Consider the following 11249-nt stretch of genomic DNA (forward strand, 5'->3'; position numbering starts at 1 on the left):
TTGTTTTTAAGTAATTATTCGCAGATCCTTCGAGTTAATCATTCAGCTTAAGCTGGTTTAATTCAAGGACGAATTATCAATATCAATTATTAAAGTATATTTTCTTAGAATTACAGAATTTTATCTTACTCATATCATAATCTTATCTATCCTCATCTATACCATTGTTAGGGAACTTTCACTTTATTATTAATAAGCTATAATTTCTTGACGGACTTACATTATATATTTAGTATATTTTTGATATAGACTTTCTCGAAGTAAATTATTACAGCCGAATATAAAATTGTCGGTCTGAGCGTTTTATACAAAAAATATTGTAAATATGATTTGTAGATCGTGAGGTAATAGACTCAGTTACCATTCGGTAATTTCATTTTATAACCATATTAAATAACTTTTCCAACACTTTACTTTTATGATAAAAATTATACATAAATTCCGATGACCCGTGGGTGTGTACTCCTCGTATAGTAATCGTACACTTAAAAATATAGTATCTGGAATAAAATTTTGAAAATAATTTGATAAGTTACATTTGTATGTACACAGTTACATTTCTTATTTTAGTCTTTTATGTCATTGTACTCTCGATAAGGTTGTGACAGACGAATGAAACGAAGACTATAATTTTCGATTACAAAGAAACAAAGGAACCGTCAAATCTAATAAGGCGATTGAATTTCACCGTGCGAAACAAAATAACGCTCTCTCATTTGCTACGCTTCCGCAAAAAAACTTTATTATCTTGTTAATTCCAGCTCCAATAAATCTTGAAGCAGTGCGCCTTAGAAATAAATTAATTACAAGAGTACACGCGGCGTGTTTTATAGCTGTTCGAAACACGTCCACAGACTGACTTACCTGTCGTAGCGGATGGCTATTTGAAAATTTTTATTATTTACAACTCAACGAACTTACCACGATTATACGTGTCGAACACTTAAGTGCCTTATTTTCCAATTATTTATGTATTTTTCATTTTCATTTATCTTATTTGCATATCTTCTTATATGATTTTCGGTTAAATTAAGCCTATTAAAACTAATGCATTTAGAAAAAGGCAACTTATCTCAGAAAAAACAAGTTTCATAAAGAACTAGAACTAAAGCTTGATAATGGATGGTCAAAATTCTTACAGCGCCAATGTCTATATATTAATTAATAGAATTATTTTAGTACTTCCATAAAATTTTGTAAAATATTTAAATTAAATGCAAAAAATCCTCAGACAAAAATAATTATTCAGAGAAGTTGTGCGGATTCTTCTAAACTTTTGAAAACAATTAAAACTTTGTTTCTTGTAGACATGCATTAATAGCTGCAGCTCTTGACTACGAAACCTTGTAGATTAAATTTCTAGTAAATCTTACAGTGATTTATTATTAAAAGTAACATAGGGATATTTATTATTATCCTAAAATAGTAATCTTATATAAGTATAACTGGTTTTTCTTAAATTATTTTCTCGATCTCACCATTAGTGTGAGAAAATAAATTAGGATAAGCAATATTAATTTAAAATAAGTGATTATATTTTATATTAGAATAAAAGTACATATTATTATTTATGTTTAAGATTAAAAAAGAAATGTAATACAAAAATAATAGATACGTAAACATATTTTTGTGTTTGATCTGCCATCTATTGGTGAATTAAGTAACTACATAAAAATGTTAAATGTACAAATTAGTGCTACTGAACAATAGATGACGCTGTGCGGTGCTAATATCATGTAACTTAAGACGAGCTATTTATATATATATATTATACTTAACAAATTGTTTTGTACAAATTATTACATTAATCAATTGCGAGAAAATTTATCATTAACTATATTTTTATCTATAAATTAATCTATTATTGACTACAATAAAATAACAAAATACAAATTAAATAAATTTATTTAAAACACCAACATTATCATCAAATGATGAAAATTATTCATTTTGGATAACATAAGCTTATTTTATTTTTATTTACGCTCTTCATCGTCAAATGTAGGTAATTATATATTGACACTAATTCCATCTTCAATTTTCATAAAACAAGAAATCCTGAAAATGAAAAGGTTATTTTAATTTAGGCATAATTAATGATTAAAAACTTATTTATTTATCGAAATATCAAATTGTCACCAATTGTCAGAACGACAATAAATTATTACACTATTTTATAATAAGTCATTTATTCATTGACTAGACCAGCCTTCATAACTCTAAAAAAATGTTTATTACCATCTATTGACGATAATGAGAACATCGGGTAAGTTCAATGTCAATCATTTTTTTATGCCACCCGGTCACATGGTAGCTTAAAATAGATTGTCATTTCATGCATTTAATTTTTATTTTACTAATATATTGTGTATTTTCCTGTAAAATTACTTATTAAGCAATCGAGAGGTTAGAAGCTTTTATTTATCCCTGTAAGCATCAAGTTTGATAGGTTGATATAAGTAAAACAAATATCAGCCAATTGTAAGTTCATAACACGTTCATCAGCTCATCCTGGTCGTTTAGTATCAAAACTGCCATTAATCAATAATCACGCACTAAATTATAATGACTAAAAATGACGTTCATGACGTTGCCTGTTTTTGTCTTGCCATATATTATCTATTGCATATTATGTAGGCTACACCTTCGTAATTAGTAAGAATGTGTGTTTGATACTCACAATAAGAAAACAAGTGCTAATGATGGCAGCCTTATAGCGCACGTCAAGGGCTGTTGGGAAGCGGATGGCGAAGCTGTCGCGGTCGGCGGCGGGCGCGCGCGCGAGGCCGCTCCAGCGCTTGCTTATGTCGCCGATACGCTTCTTGTCAGTGGAATATAGCTGGAATTTTAAATTGTAGGTGTATTCATTCGTTAGTATTTTTTATGAATGTAAATTGTATGAGTATATTGAAAATATATATATATATATCTATTACACAATAAATTAGTCTCTTTCAGTATTTTGTATCGTAAGTCCTAATACCCACATAAAATAAAGGAAAACTTAAAATGTTTCCTGCTATCGTTGGAGTGTACGTTGCTTGTGAACTTTTGTTACTGAAAATGTTACATAAATAGCGAAAATGCGTGAAAACACAGTAGCAGTTGTACATACATTTTTTTTTTTATAATTGGGAAACATACAGTACACACCACATACGTTATACAACAATTAACTCGTTCATACACCAATCAAGTTACCACTTAAAATTAATTCATGTATGACAGTGAACAAGCATTTTTGTAAATTATAAATAATAATACAAACAACAAACAAGCAGCAAAACAATAATAAAAAATAAATAGATAAAATAAAAACATTGACTAAGTTGACAAATGCACACAAACTCTTTTTATAAATGTATTGAGCGTACAAGAAAACATCTCCAAGTCAATAAACTTCCTATTGTAGCTCTTACAAGAGCAATATATAAATTCGTTTTGAGCATAATTGGTTCGAGTGGAAATAAGTGGAATAAAGCACTATTGCGTGTGTTCACTTTTTTACATCTAAAGTGAATTTTGCTTAAAAGATATGGACTACATTAATATGTGTAGGTCTGATACAATATTTACTACACTATAAAGCAAGCTGTAATCACCTCGAAGTTACATTCAGATGATATAGACACCGGCCCCTTCACCCTCACAACAGGGTGATCGTTGACATCGTTGATGGACAGCACCGGCTTGAAGAAGGTGACCTCTTTCCTCACGATCGCAGCAGCCTGCCCGCACAGCGCCACGTCCATCTTATCTGGACCAACTGTGTACGGCCGACGGATTTTAATCACCTGCAATTTAAGGTTTATTTAGATACTATTTGTTGGTTGATATTTAAAAAATGTAGCCGTCACAAGACGCCTTGCAGATGCGAAACAACGAAGGTGATGGTCATTAAACAATTTATAATTTAAAAAAAACGGGTACTACAAAAGTAGAGAGCGTCATGTCAGAGTCGTTGTTGTCTCGAATAGAGTTTGTCATTAAAAAAAACCATATTTCAGAACAAGTCATCATTTCATATTTAAACTAACGCGAATTGAATTAAATTTAATACTAATTTAGCAGCCCTAAATTAGGGCTTTTTAGGATGCGCGTATGCATTTATATGTGTCTCGTTGGTCTAGTGGCAAGATAGAAGGTCGCAGATTCCGAGCTCCGGGAATCAAGACCTCTGGTCGGATCAAAATAAAAAGTTAGTGGTTTTTTCTGTGGAAGATTCTCAGTAGCAGCCTGAAGTGTGGAAGTTGGAAGTCTATACAATCCCGTGCCTCGGAGAGCACGTAAAATCGATCCTGCGCCTGAATTGAGAGAGCACCTGTGTTTGCGCACATACTAGTGCAATATAATATGTCTTGCGCAATTGGATAATTTCTCTTGAGATTGGCCGACGTGGCTGAAATCGATTAAATGGACGATAATTTAATGATATTGATTCCAATTTTATCTATACACCATCAGTGGGAGTTCGTATATCTAGTTGGGTAACACTCATTATTTATACTGTCTTTGAAGGGTGACTGAACCATTGTAAAAACAGACATCAATAGATTCCATGGTGGGCGACGCATTGGTAGTGGGTGGAACCTTTGGAAGTGTCGTGGATGATGGTCAACAGTTAACACTAAGATGCTTATATATGTAAATATGGCATCTTACAAATAACTTTCTTAGTGAAATTTAAAGTTATTATATACTTCACGGTCCTAAACGTGTTCTCTTTTAATGTTATTTTACTTCAATTTTCAGTTCAACCCCTTTCGCGCACTTAAGGGTATGGAATTTCATCCGGTAAATGTTTCGCTAACCGAGAGTTTCGTTTGTGTTATTAAAGAGTATGTATTATTTTTGTATGGATAAAGAAAAACGTAACGGTCACATGACGCTGTGGCAACATTGAAATTTATTTATATTTTTCTTTTCTATACTAATATTATAAACAGGTAAAGTTTGTGAGGTTGTAGGGGGTAATATCTGGATCTACCAAACCGATTTTGAAAATTCTTTTACCAATAAAAAGGCTATTTACTAACCCGAATAATTAAAAGACTTTCGTGGTAATAGGATTTGCAAAGTTAGTCGGAGAAAAAACGGTCGAATGAAAACGTTTCTTACGAACGCTGCCTTAACGATGAGAAAAATATGATTGAGTTATAGAGACAGCATATGTCTATCTTTTATATATATGTCACAAAAAGTGGTTTATAGTACAAAAATAATTTAAATCGTTAGGTTATATTTATTGGTTATAATATCAACAATTATGAATTCTTATCAAAAATAAGGAAACTTATCGTATCAAGTGTTTAAAACCAAAGACTTTTCCCTATTACTGCATATAATTTGGATCAATTGTTAGAGAGATAAAACGACATACGTATGTAAAAACCACCGTGTTGTAATCTATTGAGTGATATTTCTATTAGATGTTTTTTTTTCATATAAAACACAACAATTTATTTAGAAATAAATTGCTTTATTACCAAGGATAGTTTATACTATAAAATTCGTTTTCTACAGTTTATTTTTTGGTTATATAGTTTAAGAGATAATTTAAAATATCAAATACGTGAGACAATTTTATTAATGTTCGGCCAATCGATCACAAGTAAAAATGTTTATCGCCCAACGAAGTGGGCACGGATTAGCTAGTTATTTATTATAACATTATATATCAATTAAATATGTCGTATACGCCAAACAAACAAAAAAGTAGAGAGCGGCAGTGGAGATGGACATGACGGCATAAAAGAATGTCGTTTACCGTCACGGCGTACGAGCCGGTCTTACTCTCAAGGTTCGACCCTAGATGTTTCACGTCAATAAATATATTGTGAAATTAACTGACATTGTGTGTATAAACTAAATACGTTGTCGCAATTAAACCACAGAACCGATATTAATAGAATTTAGAAAAGAAAATATGCATATCAATTACGGAGTTTACGGTAGAAAATATTAATACTAACGAAGACAGCTACAAGTCTCTTTATAATTTGCTTGATGGTGGGGCTTTGTGCAAGCCCGTCTTGGTGAATACCAGCCACTCATTTGATATTTTACGAGATGAGCGAGTCAGTGTATGTACAGGCAAAATGGACATAACATCTTAGTTCCTAAGGTTCGTAGCGCATTGGCAATGTAAGGAATCGTTAATATATGTACATTACAGCGCCGATGTATCAGGTGGCCCATTTGCTTCCTACCTAAACCTATTTTATAATGTATAAATATATTTATTATTACAATGTTGGTAGTTTCATTTCATTCGATGTCGATAAACTAAAAAAACTAAAAACTCTTAAAGGTTTCACCTTCTTAAAATTGTACTGTAATATCCCCTAGTGAACTTATTCGGCTAATCATAAGGTCAAGGGTCGGTGTTATTGTTGCGTGCCTTTATATATTAGCTGTTTTATTATGTATACGAACATATTTATGATTACCGCCTTAATGGTATAGTATACATTTCAGTAATACATATCGAGACGATCTAAGTCAGTAATGATTATTTTTGTAGCTTTATTGTGCAATTATATAAAATGAAATTCATATACATTTAAGCCTCATGATCCTAAATAATATTATAAACGCAAAAGTATGTATGTTTGTTACGCTTTCATGTCTTAACTACTCAAATAATCATTATGAATTTTTACATACACGTTGTCAGTCCTTAAGTCCTTTTCTATACCCCTCCCCACTCCCCTCTAATTAAAAACAGATTCAAAAAAAAATGTTACTAGTTTTAAAAGAGGAGGCTTTCTATTCATTCCCATATATTATTTAATTGAAACAACGACTTTACTTTAAAGACTTACTTGAATTTAAACAAGTAAGAATTATTTATATATTATGTACAAAATTTACTAAAACATTATAGTCTTCGCCAGTAGACACCATAATCTACATCGAGGTTGATTGCTCAAATTACAGGCAGCGTTTCCGTTTCCAAGGCCAAGCTTAGATGTTACACGAATTAATACAATTTTGTATGTGTCGACTCTTTAGCCGTTAGCTTATAAGGCCACTGATGCCAAAGCTCAAGGTTCAAACTTCAAACTCTGGTGAACATGGGTGCAATCAAAGAAAAAACGGCCGGCCCGGGTTGGGCCAAAAAAGTTGTTAGTTGGCTAGTTGCCCTTGAGAGCGTCCCTCAGGAGGTCAGGAGGAAATCATTAATAAAATTACCTCTTTATCGTTGGTATCAAATACATCGATTTCAAACGCTCTACTCTTGCCGACCAGCACTCTGTTCAATATTCCCGAGTCTTCCTTCGCGTAGAGCAAAACAGCGCCCTCTGCGGTTAACACCACGTACTTGTTATTGACGTAGGATCCAGACTGTTCTCTTATCAGCACGCGATCCAGAGTCTTTAGCAGGTCGATACCTGAAAATCAAAAATTAAAATTAATTACAACGTAGTATTTACGATTTTTTTATATTAAGAACTATTTAAAAATAAGACATATGTACATGTATTCAGTAACACGCGATGCCGACCTAACGTTCATTGCCGTCGTTTATTAATTTGTTCATTTTATGAATAGCTAAGAGACAATCGCCGGACACCGGCGAGCCCCACATGCCCCCCCACCGTTCCTGTGGGGGAAACGCCTAATGTGTTTTTCCAGTGTGAAAAAATATAAAAAAGGCAATCGCTATAAAATAAATTAGGTTTAAATAAGTGAGAGCATCACCGAATTTTCAAAAGCTTAATCAGTGTTTATAATTCATCTTGTGTTCGGCGTTGAAGTAAAACATCATAATAAAATGTAATGAAACTTTGTATTATGTCACCAACCCATTATTGGAATACCCTCCAAACATGCTCTATGACCACTTGAGTGTATTACTTCACCCATTGGGATATGAATGGTTTTTAACTGATAGCGAATACAATGATTGAAATTGCTGCTGCTTGCGTGAATGAAAAACTTTAATTACATTTAAATTCAACGAGTAAACAAATACAAGCTAAAGTTTTATAAGCAAACACATAAACTTCACTAACTAAAACCAGATTGCATTTATTCGTGTTCTGACATTGGTATAATAGTGTGTTGAAAAATTGTATCATTTCACCTTTTCGTTTCGATGTTATTATGTAACTGAAAAACAAATAGCCATACGTCTGAACACATCAACGGTGGTGCGGGTGGGCCACTTTACGATTTGCTCCTATAAATCTTAGCTAAATATATGAATATTCTTAAAAGCTATGTATGTATGTAGTAAATAAATTGGTTCATAAATTCTTCGCCGTGTTCTAATTTTTCGTGAAAAAATATACAGGCGTTATTTTCAAAGCAACATATTTTACGTTGCTTTGAAAATATCGCTTAAAAAATAAACATTTTGTAATTTTGAAATAGTTTAAAAATAAATAATATTTAAAAATAATAAATAAATAACAGATATTATATTATTACTTCAATTTAATTACTTTCACATTCATTATTTGTACGAAGAAAATTAAGAAATTCATGTGTTTATTCACCAACCAGCTTTAGATTAAAGAGTCGCGAGGCCTTATCTCTGCAGAGAAACTTTTTTTTACTTTTATGCGAGAATCTAAAACAGTAACTAAATCGCTGTGCGGTCTTAATACGTGAAGTCCTAGATGGTTTGTAGTATATAGTAAAGAGTAATAACAAGAAATGAGTCTTGGCATTTTAATCAAAATAATGTAGGTAAAAAATATTCATAAATTTAACGTAAACTATTTGAGGTGTGATCTTCAAATTCGTCTTCACTCATTATCTTTTAGAACACAGCGCCGATCTACCATAAAGTACCATACGTACATACGTACGTAACTTGGATGGTGTCTGTTATATGTATATTTTAAAGACGGAATTGAAATATCATATAAAAAGAATTAATTAATCACAGTAAACGAATTTAACGATATTTTGTCAAAACACGAACGGAACTATTCAAACTACGTGACAAAAACCATTTACAGATTACATTGATAACTAAGAACTACAATGATAACTGCGCGTAAAAGAATAGCGAAAATTAATAAAAAAGTCCTCGACGGCACTGCTGTCGAGGACTTTTAGTATAATATAGGAGACTTTTAATATATATATATATATATGATTATTGGAATAGTATTTAAGATATTCTAATATTATTTTAAACTTAATTAGTAAAATAATGTCCTTACCTGTGGTAGGTGTACTGCCGGTCTCCATTTTGTAGTTTCGAAGTTTCGTTGATCCTATTTTACCAAATTGAACACTTTTTAACTAACAAACAAATCGTTTTCAGAGAACATTGTTACTATATATTTTTCGTAATATGAATATTTACAAAAAAATACTTGATTTACTTTGTTTGAACACTTGGTGCCTCTAACCTAATATATAAGTCGAAATTAAGTTTATTTCTATAAAGCTGAAATCTAGATTGTCCTGTAGATTACATCTATAGGATATTTCCGGTATAAAAACTGCAGTATATCAATTACCTTTAAATCATGTTTATGTAAATAAATATCAACCAATTGCTACGTTAAAGAAGAACAAACCAACACACTTATAATAACGGTATAAATAATAATTGTACAAAATTTTTAATATTTTACTTGTAGGATTGTATAAACGAAATATGCTCATAAATTATCCATTAATGTACCAAAATAAAACACCAAAAATTATAATTGCGTTCGCCACTCATAGTCTTAAGGCTCAATTATAACGCGCGACTACCTTTAGAAATAATTAGTAATAAATAGTATAGCTTCGCACGGAAAAATAACGGAATTATATTGTTTTTTTTTATTTTAAATAATTAGATATTAGCAAATATAATCAGTATTACACCAAGCAATCTATTTGTAAAGTAAATTAACAGCCTGTGACTGACCCACAGCTGGGCTAAGGCCTTCTCTTCCTTTGAGGAGAAGATTTTGGATACACATGTGACAGAATTTCAGTGAAATTAAACACATAGGTTTCCGAACAACATTTTCCTACACAACCGAGCACGACATGAATAAAAACACTAATTAAAAACATGAAAATTCAGTGGTAACCTGGATTTCAACCTGCGATCATCGGTTAAGATTCACGCATTCTAGCCTGGGCTATATATCTGAATGTTTTCACCTATATAATATCTAAATCATCTTACCGCTGGCCCCCTGACTTATTAACATGAATTTATTTAATAGCTACCGGTACATTATGCTTAAATGCAATAATTATATAAAGAAAATACTTAAAATGAATCCGTTACTTATTTTATAGGGAAAGAATACTGTGTAACAAATAAATTGGACTAGTTTTTTTTTTATTAAACATTATAATGGTTATTGCCACTGGGTACCACCCACTTATCAAATATTCTACCGCCAAACAGCAATAGTATTGTTTTGTTACGGTTTGAAGGGTGAATAAGCCAGTGTACAACCTACAGACACAGTGAAAAGCATATTTTTTTTTATAGAATAGGAAGGCGGACGAGCATATGGGCCACCTGATGGTAAGTGGTCACCAAACACCCTTAGACATTGGTATTGTAAGAAATGTCAACCATCGCTTACATAGCCAATGCGCTACCAACCTTGGGAACTAAGCTTTTATGTCCCTTGTGCCTGTAATTACACTGGCTCACTCACCCTTCAAACCGGAACACAACAATAACAAGTACTGCTGTTTTGCGGTAGAATATCTGATGAGTGGGTGGTACCTACCCAGACGAGCTTGCACAAAGTCCTACCACCAGTTCCCAAGATTGGCTTAATACCTATTTTTTTCGATATCAGTATCTCTGGGCGGTGGTGAACACTTACCCTCAGGTATTTGCCAGTCTGCTTAACTAATACTATAAAATAAAATCAAGATATCTTAATAAACGCTTTATTAAAACCTGTCAGATTTGGCTTTAGCTTAAGAACTTACGTAGTAACCGCTATTATCACAAAGAAAGAGATTAAAAGGATTAGGCATAATGTTTATTAGATAAAAAATTAAATAGAAGATTGAAAAAGTCTGTTGGTTTTATTCGTATTTATTTTGGTATACGTTTTCGAACTTAGTCGACGTCCTGGCTGATCAATAACGGATGTTAAAGTAAAAAAAACGAAAAAGGAGCGAAAGACTATTAGATTGTAGTTTAATAGCACTTAATGGAAACTAAATCTCAATGTTAGGAAACTGACTCCTGGTTTTAACCAAACGCTGCCTACACCAAACATGCAAGATATTCTGTCCAGAGATATTTACCAACCACT

At 32.0% G+C, this 11249-nt stretch overlaps 1 protein-coding gene across 1 annotated transcript; it reads right to left on the minus strand.

The window, feature by feature from the left end:
• Positions 1 to 1973: 1973 nt before the first annotated feature.
• Positions 1974 to 9227, minus strand: LOC126771455 (phospholipid scramblase 3-like). Its single transcript, XM_050491349.1, has 5 exons — positions 9180 to 9227; positions 7195 to 7394; positions 3603 to 3794; positions 2681 to 2839; positions 1974 to 2058 (listed from the first exon to the last, which is right to left on the minus strand). Exons 1-5 carry the CDS (start codon positions 9205 to 9207, stop codon positions 2035 to 2037), a joined length of 603 nt encoding a protein of 200 aa, XP_050347306.1. The 5' UTR covers positions 9208 to 9227; the 3' UTR covers positions 1974 to 2034.
• Positions 9228 to 11249: the final 2022 nt, after the last annotated feature.

The sequence above is a fragment of the Nymphalis io genome, chromosome 1, assembly GCF_905147045.1.
Source record: "Nymphalis io chromosome 1, ilAglIoxx1.1, whole genome shotgun sequence".
In the NCBI taxonomy this organism is placed as follows: domain Eukaryota; kingdom Metazoa; phylum Arthropoda; class Insecta; order Lepidoptera; family Nymphalidae; genus Nymphalis; species Nymphalis io.